We start from the raw sequence: 18794 nt of genomic DNA, 5'->3' as shown, positions 1-18794 counted from the left end.
AGTTTATACATGAGTTTAGACTATAACTTTGTCATTTTTGGTTTAATATTCAATGATTTACAGTCCTAAGAAGTCGGGATATCAAAACTGAAAATGTTCAACTTTTCAGTTATTTGTTTTTGTACTTTGTATTCTGTGAAAATGTTAACACATACATATCTCATTCGTTTAAAGTCGAATTGACATGCGGTTTTTTCCAATGTATATTTTAGAGTTTGTACATGATTTTAGACTATAATTTTGTTAAATTTGGTTTCATATTTAATGAGTTACAGTCCCCCAAAGTCGGTATATCAATTTGAAAATTTTCAAAGTTCAACCCATTAAGTAGTAAGTAATTACTAAAAAAAATCCGGTTTTTTCGGGTTTTCTGGTTCTAAACCCACTTTATCCGGTTCCAACCTACTCACTTTGATGTTTCCGGGTTTTCCAGTTCTAGACCCACTTTACCCGGAACCGCACCGGAACCGGTTCCTATATACCGGTTCGGTTTTCGGTTCTAAAAAATCCCATTAACCGGTTCTGGGTTATCAGGGTCCGGGTCCATCCAGTCCGGGTTTGTACCCACTTTCATCCCTAGTCGACACAACATGGTGACCTGATGCCACGTCGTGGAAACTGGGTTCTAAATAGCTTAACTGATTATGTTGTTTTCTTCAACCTCACGAGCTTCAAAGATCAGATCTAACTTAAAACATAATCTATAAGGATAAAGTTTCTACCTTTACTCATTAGGACCATCCAAAAAGGTTCAAAACTCAAACCTTAGGTTCCACAAAGCATTGATTTAACCATTAAGCACTTATTCCTTAAGTCTAAAGTCCATCTTTTCTAAAAGTGTTTCTAACACTAAAACCGACATGAAAGTTGGTGCTTTATAAATATTCATGTCCAATGCATGTATTGAACCCATATTAGGTCAAAATGAGATTTTATGACCTAAATATCATGCATGAATTCAAAATACAACTAAACTTCAGTTCCAAGCCACAAAATACACTAAATGTCCTATAGATTCATAAAGATGCAAATTGTATGAGATCCCACCATTCTAACTAAACAGAACAAGAAGATTATGGGACAAAGATCAAGATCTAGCATCTTAACATGATAAAAGTACAGTTTAGGATGCTTACAAAGGTCCAGAAGAGTGCCAAGGTAAATAATGGAAACTTGTTTGCTAGATCCTAGCTCAATAATACCTCCTTATTCCTTTAAAAGCTTCCAAGAACACCAATAAAAACTTCAATGATGGAGGGAAGAGATTAGGGTTTCTTGAAGGCTTGAGGAGGTTGATGGATACTAGGGATGAGCTAACCCTAGCCTTTTCATTCCTTCAAATATGGAGCAACTCGGAAAATTAGGGTTTTTGCCATCAGGAGGCTGCCATGCCGTGACGGCTAAATGAAACCTGCATTTTAATCTTGACTTGCCACGTCGTGGTGGTCCTTCACCACATCGTGACAGCCCTAAATATGAAAGAAAAATGACTACAAAGTACCTCAAAATTCGGATGTTACATTGGGCCTCTTCGCCTAGCCCACTGCGGTCTGAACCTGCTCTGGCCCATGCTTCATCCGAAGCTGCAACTCAATCTCCCATTCTCGAGCTCTAGCAATCATGTCATCCAATTTCTTGCAGCTTTATAGTCCCATAAACTCCCAAATATAATCCCACAACATATTATATACCTTGCCTTCTTCATCTCCTCATCAGCAACGTACTGCGGAACCAATGAAGCCCTCTCCATGAGCTTGGCGGTGATTTCCACCACTGTCTCTATCGTCTGGCTAAGGTCCTGAAAATCCCTCGCCAACTACCACACCTCAATAGCTAGTGCAAACTCAACCATGAACCTCTTCACAAAATCATCCTAAGTCATGGCCTCCACAGCTATAACTTTTAGAGAGTTACCATCCTCCTCCTACCAATCACGTGCTCCATCCCTCAGAAAGCAAGATACAAATCCCATCTTCGATCCCTCCAGGAAGAAACTAGTTTGTTGAGCATTCTCCATGTCAGAAATCCACCTCTTAGAAGTAATAATGTCTTTCTTCCTAAAGAACTCTAGGGCTCCGCAGGCCTTGAACTCCCGAAAAGAGAGAGTTTGCACCAGAAGCTGACCAGCCGCAATCTACGCACGAAAATCCCCAACCCACTCATCCAACAGTTCCATGATCCCTTCCTTGATAGTACAATAAAACATAGGAGTCACATCAAAAATACCACAAGTGATCTCAGACGTAACAAACTCGTGATTCCTCTCATCAATCGACTCAACTCCAGCACCTGAGCCTAAACCAAAAACAGAACCTCCTCCACGAGTGCTCATCACCATACTGGAAAGCAACCATACAAATGATAAAAACATACCCAAAGAATCCTCATGACTTTCCCGATTCGGGTACGGATCTTGTGCTTTCAGTAGTACGGTCCCAATACTACCTTCCACACCTATCCATACTTTCCTCAAGAATCATCTTGAATCCTCTAAGTGTAACAACGTAAAATTTCCAATTTAAATTTTCATTTTTAAATCACAAAAATGTATATCATATCATAATCTCAAAACCATAACAACAGTGTTCTCAAACAAATCCCAAGATCTCTCTAACATAAACTCCATCGGTGTGGGTGTGTACAAGTCAAGCCTTCGCCTTCCCACTGTCCTCGTTGGTACCTGAGACATCAAACACAACAACTGTAAGCATAAATGCTTAGTGAGTTCCCCAAAATACCACATATCACAAATATGCCACTCAAGGCTAAACCCGACCCTCCGGTCAAGATGTCTCAGCGGGACCCTCCAGTCCCGCAGCTCGTCGGACCCTCCGGTCCAGTCATAGCTTGTTGGGCCCTCTGGCCCGGTCAGTATCGTTGGGCCCTCCGGCCCGGTCTATATAATCATGTAGCATACAAATAACACATAGCACAAAATCTCTAAGACAACACATAAACTCATACATAGCACATGAGACCCTCTGGTCAACTCGAAATACCTACTCAAGGTAATGTATAGTGAGAAGACTCACCTCGCATATCTCGGTAACTCGTAAATCTCGTAACTACTAGTGCTCGATCTCCCGAGCTATCATCCTCCTACAACACAAGCATAACTCTACTTAATACCACCTTGACTCTAGCTGACTAACACTATAAAGTCAAACTAGTCAACCCTGGTCAACGGTCAACGGTCAACGGTTGACCCGACTCGCCGAGTCTGGCGTGGACTCGCCGAGTCCCTACGAAAACCCGATCCCTCTGAATCTCTTCCGACTCATCGAGTCACTCACCCGACTCGGTTACTCAGTCCCTGGTTCGCAATCACTGAACAACCCGCACCAACTCGCCGAGTCTGGGATTGGACTCGGCGAGTGCATTCTATGCACAACCTCAAACGACCTTCTAAGGTCAGATCCATTCTAGTAACTCATAGATCCAGTCCCCTTAAGCTTATTGACCACGTAAAGTCCAAGTCTTCGTGCTCATTAAGCATCAAATAGCTCATTAATGGTGTTTTAGCCTCAAATACATTGATCTCAACCCAAAACCTTCATGGATGCACATAAATCTTGGGCAAGGAGGTGCTCTGGACCTCTATGGGTCCAGATTCAGAGCCATAACTCGCCAAGGGACCATGAGGATGCTAGATCTAGCCACAAATGGGTTCAAAAACCCTAAATCTATATGAAGATCACATTAACAAAGAAGGATTCAAATGGTACCTCAGATGTGATGTCCTGGACCTTAGTTCTTCAAGAATCCACCCCTCTCTTGCTTCCTCTTGGCTAGATCTCCTCTTCCTTTGCTAGACAACAACTCCAAGAATCAACAATGGCTCCTTCCCTTACTTGAATCACGCAAATGCTCTAGGGTTTCACTCTGGGGACTAATGAGAGAAAATGACGACCATAAGGCCCTTTAAATAGGCCTCAAACCCGAGAAATTAGGGTTTCATTAAACAGCGAAGACTCGCCGAGTCCACCAAGGCGACTCGCCGAGTCCGGGCATCAATCCGGGTGAAAAATCGCGTCTCAACTCGGCGAGTCTACGCACCAACTCGCCGAGTCCTTCCACAAAACTCAAAATAAAAAGATTAATTAATATACCTGGAATCCCGGATGTTACACTAAGTCACCTATTCATACTGATATACCCCATACCTGCTAAACTCCACATCACTCCCACCAAAGCACTTCCTAGGCTCTCCTAGGATCCCTACCTCACCCTGTCATTTGCAGTTGAAAACCCCATACTAATTTCAGCTAACTACTTCATGAATACAATTACATGCAACAAAGCTTAAATAATCCTTCGACTAAAAGACTCAACCCTACAACGGTTGAACTCAGGCATGAGCTGCGCAATAGAGCCAAATCAACCACTCTAAGATTATTTAACCTCTGCACCATGTAACTTAACATATTCATTTAATAGTTAACTCACATGAATATGGGTCCTATAAAGCACAAAGCAAGCAACATTTGAGCATTAAAACTCTATAGGGCACAAAACATCAACATGAATCCTTCCTAATAGGCATTCTAGCATGCAAACCTAAACATATCCTTATGCTAACTTCTAGCATACAAAACATATAACATAACAACATTTATGGGTATTCTGGGAATCACTTACTTGAGCTCGGTTGATTGCTCGCATCGTACCTTTTCTTGTAGATGTTTTTTTTTTAGAAAATTTTATTTTCTTTCAAAAGATTACTGATTCCTCAGTTTGATTTCAGATGCATCGGAAAGTGTACCCGAATCCCTCAAACCAAGGCTCTGATACCAACTTGTAACATCCCAAAAATTCTAGTAAAATTTTTCATTTTAAAACATCGAGTCATATCAACTATCCCAACCCAACATGAAAATGGGCCCATCCCAACATGCATACCAATGGCCCAACCCAACACACAATGCAAGAGTCACAAATACAGCTAGCATCCTATATTATATACTAAGAAGACTCCCCTGTCTCATGAAATCAGCTAAACCAAGGCTCAAAGCCCCGCAAAAGATGCTATAACACTCCTATCAAAACATACAAGGTCCAACCTTAGTCTACACACTAAAATTTGCAATCTTGACCAAAAGTCAAACCAAGTTAACGATCCAAAGTCAATTTCAAAATTATCAATAGCAAGCCTCCATGTCGTGGCCACCCTTTGGCCACATCATGGTGCGTAAACAACAAAATATTATATGATTCCAAGGGGGAATTGGCCCAAAAATTAAATAGGGGTCAAGACGCTGTCGGGAGCCGGCGGCTGACTCAAGTGCCCCCCGAACCGCGCGAAATGGTCGCCTATTACACGGCTCACTAACTCTGCCTAGAGTGGTGGTACCTATTATTCGTCGGCGGGGGCGGTCCGGCGATACGTAGATGACTTTTGGCTGGTACAACCACTCGATTGTCCGCTTCTAATAAACGTAATTGTGCCAATTCCAGTTTTGAACTACCGCAGACTTGTTTCATAGTTTTCAACTGAGACAGTCGTCATGCCGTGGAAACTGGGTCTGAACAGCCTAACGATTTAAGCTATTTTCTTCCCATTTCAAGAGCACCAAAGCTCATATGTGGTCCTTCCCAAGGTATTGATGGATAAAGTTCCAACTTTATCCATTAAGACATACCAATGTGACAAGATCTCTAAGCCTAGGTCCCTTAAGACATCATGAAGCATAACTTAACCAATAAGCTCTTAATCACCAAAGTTACTCAACCAAAATTTTCCAAAATGATTTCCTACACCAAGAGGACCATGAAAGTGGGGGCTTTATTGACATGCATATCCAATTTATGTATCTATATTTTTAGGTCATACACATGGGAGAAATGAACTTAAACTTTTACATGGGACCAAATACTCCAATATACTATAGATCTACAACATATGACCTCGAAGAAACATGGTGGATCCATAAATTTGCCAACTTTATGGAATCCACTCCTTCAAACATTCACAATCATGAAGGAAATGGACAAGAAATCTGGATCTAGAAGCATATCACCAAAACGCTAGGATCTTAAAAACTTACAAAGGTCCAGATAATGCACAAGAAAAGGATGATGAGGCTTGTTTGTTGGATTACACACTAGAACAGTTTCTTCTTCTTCAAGCTGCTAAAAGTTCCAAAGTGAGCCAAGGATCACTAAAATGGATTAGGGTTAGGGTTTCTACGATTAGGAGTGATGGAGGCTGAGAAAAATGACCTAAAATAGGGGTTAAGGTGTTTATATATTAGAGAAACCTTACAAATCCCAAGTTTTAGGTTGCAGCAGCTGCCATGTCATGGTCATCCTTTGCCACGTTGTGGAGCCCACCAAAACACGCTTTCCAAAATGACCTTGCCACATCGTGGGCATCCATGCACCATGTCATGACATGGACTTTTTCCAAAAAACTCCATCTTTGATCTTGCTAAGTTTCAAGCTAAACCAATCTGGAAAACAGGTGTTACACCGGTCCTCGCTTAATGTTCTTTGGGTTAAGATAGCCAAGGCTATTCAAAGGTACCATGGTTTTATCCATCAACGTATACACAAAGAGGATTGAACTCATTTTGGAGCAACATTCTTAAGGCGGTGGATAATTTACAGGATTAAGGTGTGAGTCTTTTGCATATTGTAGAGAAAAGGTCAGTGATGGGTGTCTTAGTGTTGTTTGGGAGCACTTTTGGCTTTGTGATGCGTCCTTAAAAGTGAGATTTTCGAGAATACATCCCATTGAGTTTGGAAAGAAAGTCATGATCTTAGACAAACTGTAACAACTCGGGTTTTAAGTACTTTGATGTGTAACCCAAGAGGAGGAGTGGAAAGGTGCAATGGGCGGAGTTTACTAACCTCTTATCCTAAGTTTTTTGTCCTCGACCGGGATAGGTGGGTTTAGGATTTATTAGGGATGGGTGACAATAAGTAGCATCAATGAGAGTTCTCGTGGATAAGGATCTTATGATTTTGAGTAATACTTCTACGATGGTGTCGGTTTGTTCCGGTGAATGTTAATATTTTTAAATAACAGATGGGTTTGAATAAACTTCTTACTCGACCCAACCTTACTAGTAGAGGCTTTGATATTCCGTGAGCGACTGTGTGTGATGCAAACATAGATTTTGTGAATCGTTTTTTATTTGGCTGCTCTTTTGATTTTACTATTTTGGCTCGGTTGGGAACTTGGTGGGCCTTCAAGTGTCGACTCTAGCTTCTTTTTGGGATTAGATTTCTTGTTTTTGCAACTTGCGTTTGTAGAAGTTGCACAATGACTATTTTGATGCGTCATTTTTTACAAGGTTCTAAATAACGTAAGGCATGACTTGACGGCAATATCAAGCATCAAGTTTTTCCGAGTCTTGGCGAGCCACATCGTTTGTAAGGCATGACTTAATGCGTTAGTTTTGTATATAATTAATATTTGTATATGTATTTTCAACTATTATTCTATTTTATACACATATATGAGCTAAGACGACGTTTTTGTTAAGCTTGGCAGGAGGCACAAGCCTTGGAACCATGACGCGCCATGACAAGCTTTTTAGAATCTTGATTTTTTACCTTACGGTGGCATTTGTGGCTCTTTCATAATGTTGTCCTCTTTGGTAAGGGAAAGCCTTAATAAGGCTTATTTTTTTTTATATATAAAATTGTGGCATGGAAGTTTAGTATAAGGTTAACCTTAATTGGGTAGGTTGGCTTAAAAGTCTTAAACTTATTATTTCTTTGATGTAATTGGTTGGATTTGAGTAACTCAGTTTAATAAAGTTTTTTTTTCAAAAATGAAAAATTATTGAATTGCTCTTGAATTTTGTTTTGCTCTCTCTCCCACCACACTTTAGCAATTCGAAGTGACATAACATTAACAGGACAAATGATTCTTAAATGAGCTTATTTTTTGTTTGAGGGCAAAGGAAAAAATTACATCAAGATGTGACTAAAACAATGACAAGTATACATACTATCTAGGTAGATCATTTACTCATTTGACCCACCTATTATTTTTTTTTATTTTTTTTTTGTTATACGTAATATATAAAATATATTTGTGACCTATCTAAAATTTTACTAGTGACCTATCTTAATTTTTTATAAAGAAATTAACATAAATCAAGACTTTTAAATCTAATTTTTAAATATAAAATATTGCCTGATAAAAAATAACACTATACAACTTTTGAGTGATATTTGTCACATATTGAAAAAAAAAAGTGATTACTTTTTAGAGTAATCATTTAATGTCATATATAGAAAAATAGTTTTAGATAGTATTAACGACGATACAATTATAAAATATTTTAAGAAGTTAGATCTCGACAGTTACAATTATAAGAATTTAATTTAATTTTTTTTATATGACCTAACCAACTACAAGTATTTTTTTATTATATTTTTATATATTAGTTTCATTTAAATTGTAAACCATGTATGTTTTCATTATAGACACTCTGTACTGAAAGTACTTTTGTTTCATGTTTGGCAGTTGAATTCTGAAAGTAATCATGTTTGGAAAGTTTCTTCGAGTATAATAAGAAAAAGAGAACTCGGGATATGCAAAACGGCAATCTCAGCCACAAGAGGATGAATATGCTTGTTTTCATTAAGAAATATAGAGATGTAAAGAAAGTATATCCTGAATATGCCGCAATATATATAAAGAATAGTAAATTTTTTACTTTAGTCAAAATATGATCATAGGAAGTAACTAATTTAACTTTCGTGTTTGGTAGTTGAATTCTGCTATTAGTATTTTACTTGTGTATATTTCTAGGTTAAATTATAGTAATCCATGTTAATCATACAATATCGTGAAAAAAAAGTGATTATCTAACGTTAAAATTTTATGTTTATTTTTCTACATTTTTTGTAAAAATATGTCAAAAGTAAAGTTACATAACTCATTTTGACCCAAACCACCCGACCCGACACCTCAATTACAAGACCCATCATAAACTTTACAAAATATAGAAAACTAAACATATCATACATATATTTCATGCTCCATCATGCTCATGTCTAGTTACACATCCCACCTACCATAACCACCGAATTACACCACCATCCACCACCACTACCACCCTTTATTCTTACTACACACATATATAACAAACCAACATACCACCAGTCCTTATACAGATTAGTAATATTCATATCAGACTATCACTTAGTACTCAAGGGTGAACAGGCTTGTCCAAGTTCTCTGATGGACGGAAGAAGGCCTTCTCCTCCAACACCGAACCATCAACTCCTGCCGCCTCAGATCCAGCTGCACCACCGGAGTCTCCCTCATCCACCGGCCCAAAAACCCCAGTTTTTGGGTGTGGTGCCCAGTACTGTTCCGAATCTTTTCGGGTTATCGCTTCTTCAGGAACCAATGTTGGACGGACCTGCTCGTCTATGTTCTTGTCGTACACTGAAACATGCACTCCTCTCCTGTACAAACCATACATAATCACCAAGTTTCAAATTACGACATGTTTCCACAGTGAATTAGCTTCAAATTTGAACATAAACATCAACATCAACAATCAACATGGAAATGATTTGATATGTTATGTGATGATGCGAATGCAATGATGATATATTCGTTATCTTGTCTTGGACTACACCCCAAGTTCTAGAGACATGGGTCGGGTTGGTGGCGGGCCCTAATCAGTCACCAAATTTCAACTACCTCAGTGGTCCAGAGCTTATCCAATGACGGGCACTATGGATGGAAATTAGCAAAACGACATGGAAATGATAGTGAAACTTATTCTCACTTTATCCTTCTGAAAAAAAGCGTACGGATTACTCTTTAACTTTTGCACGGACTCTATTTCACCACGAAATTTGGAATTCAATCAAGGGATTAAATAACTATGACGAAGATCATATGCAGTTACTTCCTGATCCTCGATCGATCTACTTCAACTAAATGTTTAATGTTTAATTCAGCAAAATCCACATACGCGATCCAGAAGAATTAATTTCAGAGATTTTTTTTTTTTGTTGCGTATATATTTTCCGTATGTGTGTATGCGATGCCTAACACTAATATGATTAAACGAATACATATCTACCTCCGTCTCAAATAACCAACATTGACGATTAATGTGAGAATATTTTGAATTATACTCTAGAATACTTACGATCAGCAGGCGCAACTCGTTACACTTGTATTAACTTCTCTAAACAGATATTTCAATGCTCAAAAAGTTATAAAATATGTATACCTGAGATTCAGTGACGAATCACGAGCAGATGAGCTTCGGATCTGGCTGACAAATCGCTTCCCCAAAGTCGCGATTCCCCGGCTTTGCGAATTGGCGGCCATACAATAAACGTTTTCCGATGTAGAAAGAGAGTAGAGATCAGGAGAGATTGTAGATGCAAAAGAGAGAAGAAGAGAGAAGACAGCGGAGAAATCAATAGGAAAAGGTAGTAGGTGTGTTGTGTGCTCCATAGTCTATATATATAATATTTCTATAATGGGTAGGGCAATAAAGTTTTGTAATTTTTGATCCGTGCACCCTACTTTGTAATTAGTCTAAATTGTACCATAAAATTAATTATAATTTTAGTCAAATACTATTTCTTTTTGAACGCCAGTCATAAATGCATAGATAAAACTAGCAAAAAAATTTATAAAATACAAATTAAAAACAAAATAAAACAATGAACAAACGTAAGTTATAAACTTAAAATTGAGTGTAGCAGAAAACAATATAATTAGAGCAATGTTCGATTTTTCTTTTTATATAAATAAAAACTACCATCTTTCTTTCATTATCAACTATAAACTACCATATTGTTATAGTAATAACCAGATAAATAAGTATTGATTTGACTGTGTTTTAACCTACAATAAAAATAGAAAGTATTACAATTATTTTTTGTTATGTGTATCAACATGGTCTATTTGATCACACGTTTGAAACATCAATTATTTTCCTATAATGGTTTAGTCTTTTGGGTTGATCTCAAATGTTGATCTAAATCATATCAAGTGAAATACTGATATGGAGTTTGGGATACATCCAAACATCCATTGCATCATCATCGACGTTTGTCTGTGGTTATTCTTTTAAGAAATGAAAAGTGTGTTGGTAGAAACTAGGAGGTGTTTGGCATTTTTATGGGGCAAAAATCTTTTTTGTAAAAGGACTTTTTGTAAAAGAACTTTTTACAAAAGTTATTTTTTAAAATGTGTTTGGATTGACTTTTGAACAGAAAAAATCAAAAATTAAAGTGTTGGTTTAACTTTTACATGTAAAATGACAAAAAAAATACATGTTTAGGGTAGATGAGGGGTATATTGGTGATTTAATATTTTTAGCTGGTGAAAAGTTATGAAAAGTTAGGAAAAGTCAGGTAATCCTAACTTTTCAAAAAGACGGAAAAAGTCATTTACAAAAGTTCTTTTCCCTTTACTAAATATCTTTTGAGACTTTTTCTAAAAGATAAAATCAAAAATCATTTAAAAAGCTATACCAAACACCCTCTACATGTTGAAAAGTTTGTTGAGGGTAATTTTAGAGAAAAAACAAGTTTAGGTAAAAATGTGGAAGATTTTTATTGGCGTGGATATTGGTGCCAATACACACGGTACATAAAGTAATTGTGTCCCAAAAGAGACTTTAAAGGAGGATGACGTCACCCAAACGGATAAAACATATAAGACGGTCGACGGTGCTTATTTGACCACCTGACCCAGTCCTTGACTTCTTTTGGTATATTCCGGCGTATATCCGTTAGCATCCGTTAATACTCAACATGACGTGGATACAAAAGAAAAACAATTTATATGTTTTTCTTTGATCATTTCATAGTCTTTTATCTTGCTTCTTAAGGCGTTTTGAAAACTGTAAAGATGTTTATAATATCGAATTTATGTTAAAAGTAATGTGGTATTGCAAAGAAAACCTCTAATTTTTTTATTTTTTTTACCGTTTTAATTTAAGATTTATATTTATCGTTTTATTCGATAATTTTCATTCAACTTCCTAGTGTTACTATTTTACCATTTATTTATCATTTTCACGTCTTAAAGTAAAACATTAAAAAAAATCCTTAAATTTGAAATATATATATATATATATATATATATATATATATATATATATATATATATATATATATATATATATATATATATATATATATATATAGGGGAGGGTTCATGCGAAAATGCAAATAATTTGCGAAAACGCGAAAACAATAAAAACCTATGATATTATGTCACCTCAACATTATATTTTGGAAAATAATTCATCCAAACTTTGAAATACATGATGATAATCGATGATAGATGATAAACTGTTTCATATTAGCAAAGTATGATTTTTAACATTTTTATTATGAAAACATGAATTTAAAAATGATTAAAGGCGTGAAAAAAAAATATAATTATAAAAACCGTCTTTAAATCTATATTACTATAACACCATCCAATTCAAACTCACTATCTTTAATTTATTGCTAATAAAATTACTTTTTTATAGTACATGTGTTTAATTTTCATAAGATAAAATCTGTTTTCGCGTTTTCGCAGGATATTTATATTTTCGCATGAACTTACTTCTCTCTCTCTCTCTCTCTCTCTCTCTCTATATATATATATATATATATATATATATATATATATATATATATATATATATATATATATATATATATATATATATATATATATAGGGAAAGGATCAAATAAGAACGCCTAAAAGGTTGAGAACGCGAGAACAAATCTGGTACATTAAATATTTATAATCTAAGGATCTCATTGTTAATTAATATAAAGAAATTAATAAATGAATTTAATTGTTTTTTTAATTAAAAAAAATATAAAAGGGTATTCAAGTAATTTTATGATGTTATCCAATTTGAATATATCGGGTAAGTTTGAAAATTAAAAGAAACCGTTCCTATGTTTTAGTAATCACAGTTAACTTCTAATGTTTTGGATGATTTGATCATATCTTGAAAGAAAAATAGCGTCACAGATAAACGATTATACCACATTCGAGTAATATTGTTCATTCGGGAAGAGTTATTTTGCATTCTGAACTTTGTGAAGCGTCGTAGGTGGAGCAATGTCGTCGTTGATCAATCGAAGTGGAAGAAGTAAGTTTTCTAATCTTTATTGAATGTCGATTGACTGGAAAACGTGTGTATTAGTGTGTTTAGGTTTTTATAATGTGTACATTTGACGATTCTTAAAACCCTAGAAGATGGGTGTTTCGTTTTTTCTTTATATCGTCGATTATGAACTGTAGGTATTCTTCATCTCTGATGAATGTTGTTTTAAATGTTTTGTTTCACAAATAACACGTTGGTGTATTTGATTGTTAAAATGAAAATGGTAATTATAGATGAGTTCCGAATTTACGGTATTGTGATTTTGAATGTGCTTAAAAATCAACAGTTTATGATTGTGTTTGATAGTTATAAAATGAATATACATGTGTAATCGTAGTCGACTACTTTGAACTGAAATAAGGTTACGTAAACCCAAAAATTAGGGCTTTTTTTTACATCATAAGTAGCACAGGAAGAGTAATTGATGTTAGTATTCGATTGTGAATGTTTTTTAGTTGACAAATAATAGCGAATTGTGAGAATGTCATTCATTAATAATGATTACTTGTAAAATCCGATTATGCGACAGAAGTACTTTTCTAGTATTAATCCTTGTTGTTGGTTGTATGTTTTCAATATAGTTAAAGTGATATTCAGTTGTGAATGGGTACTTTATTGAGTATGTATGTGGTTTTGATCATGTACATGAGTTTGTATGTAAAGATTAATGATGTAGGAGTGCAAACTGTTTTATGTGGGTAAGTTAATTGCACTGTTTGTTTGTTGATGATCGTTGTAAAAATTACTCTGATTTTGGGGAGAAGAGGAGTCATTGATGTTAGTATTCGATTGTGAATGGTTTTTATTAGAAAAATAATAACGAAGGGTATAAATGTCATTTATTACTACTGATTACTTGTAGAAACGGATTGTTTTTGAGACATAAGTACTTTTTCTATTATTATTCCTTGTTGTTGGTTGTATGATTTGTATATTGTTAAAGACATAGTCATTTGTGAATATGTACTTTGTTGACTATGTTTTGTATGTTAAGAATAATGATGTATGAGTCCCAACTGTTTTACGTCAGTAAGTTAACTACACTTTTTGTTTATTGATGATTATTGTAAACATTCCTCTGTTTTTTGGGTATGTGTTTAATGTAGAATGTATAATGGATGATTATTTGAGTTGTTAATGTTTCAATTCTGAGTTATAAATGATTAAGGTATATTAATGCTATTATTAGGTAGAAAGAAAAGCGAGAGGATATTACTAAAGACGGCATTTAGCAAATTCACTAATGAAGAATCCAATCCATTGCTTATTGATATTGAAGATGCAGACAATGAAGGAAACGAACTAGTACAACCTCAGATTAGAAGAGAAGGACAGAAGAAGTTTTCAACACCTAAGAAGAAAACTAAAAATCAAACTATTGGTGATGATGATTATATGAAATTTAAAATTTTAAATATCAATTTGAATCTATAGTGATTATATGTCTTATTTTTTGGACAGGTGTAGGGGAACGTGTTAATCGCACACCAGCTCATTCAATGTGAAGGGATCTTAAAGTTGTAGTTTTGAGCTCAGATTCAAGTAATGTACTTGTTTAGAAATAAATTTATTTACAGTTTGATGTTGTAGTTAGTTTTAATAACTTGTTTGTTTTGTATTTATTAATAGAAAAAAACAGGAAACCCAAAGTCAATGTGAAGAAGGTTGATGGAGGAAATTCAAGGTTCTCTAAAGCTAAAAAAAATATACAGAAAAAAAAAGGTATGAATGATGATTTCATGAAATGTAACTTATATATTAAAGTATCTTCAGTGATGATTATGTTGTCTAATTATTGATAGGTTTCATTGAAAGTTATGACTTGACAGAAGACAGTGGATTAAATAGGGAAAATGAATTGAGAACAAAAAGACGTTTTGATAGATGTAAAACAAAAGGTGATGAAGTTGTTGTTATAAACTCATTTTCAGGTAGTGTTATTTTCTTTAATAAATTTACTATAGCATTGGTATGGTAATTTATTTATAATCATTTATTGTGTTAAATTTGTCTTAACAGGAAAAGATAATGTTACTGTCAAGAACCTTGACGAAGATGAAGACTCTGATTTTGAGGCAGACATAACCGTGGTAACAAGGAAAAAGAGAAGGCATCATACTTCATTCAAAGATAATGACAAAGAAAATGTGAAGAAATTTAAAAGACAAAGGAATAAAGAAAGAAATGTGTTGAAGCCAAGAAAACATCCTAAAGTTGTAGCAAGTGGTGCAGAAGAAGCTAAGCGAATACAAGTACGAACATCTCCAAATGTTTTGTACAGTTGTATGCATAACCTTAGCAAGGAACAGGAAGCTTATATTTCTTCTATTGGTCTGGGGCATTTGTTGAAGATGAAAGTGGATGGGTGTGCATCAATTATGGGGCATTATATTGTAAGGAATTTTAACGCAGATAGGATGGTACTCAAACTTCATCATGGAGAGATACCAATCAATCGGCAAGTTATTCCCGAAATGTTGGGTCTGCCTCTGGGACATGTTACAATAAAGTCTATGCCTTATAGAGAAGTCACAGATGACACGATAACTGTTTGGAGAAAACAATTCGAAGATGAAGATAATATTAGACCAAGGGCAGTTCAACAAGTTATTATGCAGTCAACACGTGCGGATTTAATGTTTAAAGTAAACATCTTTGTCCTGTTGTGTAATACACTAGGTCAGTCGATGAGCATGGGCACGTGTGACCTGTCGATGTTATCAAAAGTGACGAAAGATCTGGATCTAAGTGACATTGATTGGTGTGGATATGTTTTTGATTGCCTTAAGGAGACAAAAAGTGTGTGGAATCCAAACAGCAAAAAAGGATTCTATGTTGGGCCAATTATATTACTGCTGGTAAAATTTGTTTTAAATTAAACTGTCATTCAATATTTGTAGCCTTATGTGTGCAGATTCATTAAAGTATATTTAAGTAAAACATTTTTTATTTGTCTTTGTTGTAGTTGCTATACGTAGAAAGTGTTCGATGCGATTCAGTGAAGATTGTACGATGCAGACCAGCAATATGTTGTTGGAGTGTTGATAAACTACGTGAGCGAGAAAGAGTAGAGTGTAGGACAATTGGTCTGGGTATGGGTGAATTGCAAGATCCATTTCAATTCATCAATGAAGCATCGGGAACTGGTAATGTAGGGCAAGAAAAAGTTCAGGTAATATTTTATTGTATTGAACAATGCATATGAAATTTATTATTTGTTTATTTGGTATAGTATAAATTAATTACATTCATAAATTATTGATAGGGAAATGATGCAGGAGATGTAAGGTGTAAGGTAGTATTATAATATAATCATAACTAAATAATAAGTTATTAGTACAACAACTAATATTGTGTTGCTTTTCGTAGGGAAATCATGGAGATGATATTTTTAGTGGAAGTGGGGAAAGTGTTGAGGTAGTTAACTACCTATTCACATTTGAATAATGAGTTTCTACAGTATTAATTAATACTAACTGACATATTAATATTTTTATTTGGTTTGTAAAATAATTCTATTGTGGTGACCTATTTAGACAACTGTTTCAACAATAAAGGAGATGTACGACATGATATTGCAGCAAAAGAAAGTGTTGGAAGACAAAATAAATGATGCTGTCAAGAAATATCCTGATAATCAGTTGGTCAAAGAATGGAAAAACAAAGTAAATGATTTGTTTACTGAAGTTTCTGCATCAGAGGAACCAGAACAATCTCAATGGTGGTATGATAACGAGGCTGAAATTGAACGTACGCTGATTCTAGCTACAACTAACAAACAGTTTGACAACTCCGCGTTAGCAAAATGTAGTATTCAAATGTCACAGGAATATGCAGATTTCGCGAATAGATCTGGAACAAAATCTTTTAAGAATACACCACCATCTAAAATGGAAATGCCAATTCCTTTGTCTGTAGTACCATTCAACAAAGATGAACATTGGGTTAGTAGAAGAGGGTACAGGCCTCGCATGAAATCCGAATATCTGAAATCTCCTTACGTTATACGGGCTGTTGATATCATCAAAGGAGTTCCACGGCAGGAAAAACGTGTAGCAGAATGGATATTCTCTCTCCAGGGAGATCCAAAGTAAGTTGCATTTAAAATATTTTTAAAATTACTTACTTTTATTGTTTGCTCATTAAAAATAGTATTAATTGTTCACGTCTATTGCAGTGATATAGTTTTCCACACTCTGGATGGGTTTTCTGCACAGAGGTGTCATATGGAAAGTTTTTTTCCAACATGTGAACTATTTGGCCATATCATTGATTGTTGGAGTCAAGTGTTGAATCTTGATGAAAGTAAGCGTGCACCTGAATTGCCCCTGAGAGTTTATTGCAAGACAGATGTGATGGTATAAGTTAATATTGTTCAATGTTGATTATATTATTTTTTAAATACAAACATATAAAGAAGTTAACGAGTTTTTAAAAATCGATCACAGAATTCGTATCTAGAAAGTGGTTTAACAGAAAGTCAACGTAAAGATAAATTCATTGAGAATTTGGTGCTTTCTATTGAAGATATGGACGCAAGCCTACGTTTTGTTGGACTGGTAAGATATATATCTCCACAATTTACTTACATGTGTATTTATCATTGATCAAATATGAATATTAAATAAAGTGAATACAATTGTAATTAATAAACATTGCAGCTTTTCCTACCAATCATCCGTTCCTTCCACATTTTCCTTTTTGTGATCAATCTACAACAACCAGAGTTTGTAATCGTTGACAACAGCAAAGTTGATGATCCTGATGGTGAGAGATATGGTCAGTTGCCCCAAATCATTGTAAGTGATTAATAAAAATTACTTTACATACTTAATAAAATTTAATATGTGTTAACAATGTTTTTTTTACATTTTCAAAAAGAGTACATAGTTGATTACTTAAAATCTCAGAATCATCCAAAAGCTGAGATGTTTTCACATGTGATGTCACATAGACTGGAAATGCCTTGGAGAACAATAAACAACAGCATTGATTGTGGTGTGTTTACGATGCGTCGCATGGAAACATATATGGGGGGAAGTATGAATGAGTTTAAAGCTGGATTCAAGAACGAGTCTTCTGCACAAGATGATCAACTTGTTAAACTGAGGACAAAGTACTTATACAAAATACTCACTCATGAATATAATGTGCAAAAGGATTATGTGCTGCAAAAGGTTGATGAATTCCACAAGATTCCTTCAAAACAACGTTCTCAAATGTTGGCCATTGCAAAGGAAGAAATTCACAGGAGATTGGATGTTTTAAGTTAATTGTTTTAAAAAAGTAATTTTAGTTATGACTTTAATGGTTTCTTTTGGATGGATTAAAAACAATGCTTTTGTATGCTAAGGATGTTAACTTGGGTTGCTGTACGTACAATACTTACTTTTGGTTTGCTAATTTTAGTAATGGAGTAGTGATATTTTAGTATTTATATTTTTACATTAACATTTGAATAATTAAGTTATCTTAGAAAATGATGATTAACATTGATGGTATAGTTTTACTGTATATTCAGTAATGATTCTAACTAACAAACATTTGTCAATATGCTATTTTACTATGAACATACAATCAGAGTTTTTAATAGTTAAAGTGAACATATCTATATTATATAATGATTGTTGGTGGGTTTATATCTTAAAGTAGGTTGTTATTTAAATATTGAATAATAGCAT

General features: G+C 34.8%; 1 protein-coding gene across 1 annotated transcript; it reads right to left on the bottom strand.

The window, feature by feature from the left end:
- Positions 1-8959: 8959 nt before the first annotated feature.
- On the bottom strand, positions 8960-10456 carry LOC145017489 (late embryogenesis abundant protein At5g17165-like). The gene is made up of 2 exons (XM_078975513.1): positions 10212-10456; positions 8960-9429 (listed from the first exon to the last, which is right to left on the bottom strand). The coding sequence occupies exons 1-2, from the start codon at positions 10439-10441 to the stop codon at positions 9168-9170; spliced, it is 492 nt and encodes a 163-aa protein (XP_078831639.1). The 5' UTR covers positions 10442-10456; the 3' UTR covers positions 8960-9167.
- Positions 10457-18794: the final 8338 nt, after the last annotated feature.

The sequence above is a fragment of the Lactuca saligna genome, chromosome 9, assembly GCF_052625555.1.
Source record: "Lactuca saligna cultivar CGN05327 chromosome 9, ASM5262555v1, whole genome shotgun sequence".
NCBI lineage: Eukaryota > Viridiplantae > Streptophyta > Magnoliopsida > Asterales > Asteraceae > Lactuca > Lactuca saligna.
The sequence above is the reverse complement of the archived record's forward strand: the minus strand, read 5'-3'. Positions and strand labels throughout refer to the sequence as shown.

Coding starts and splice junctions, on each gene's coding strand:
- LOC145017489 (XM_078975513.1), bottom strand. CDS start 10,441: ATGGAGCACACAACACACCTACTACCTTTTCCTATTGATTTCTCCGCT. Junction 9,430..10,211: donor GATTCGTCACTGAATCTCAG/GTATACATATTT, acceptor TGGTTTGTACAG/GAGAGGAGTGCATGTTTCAG.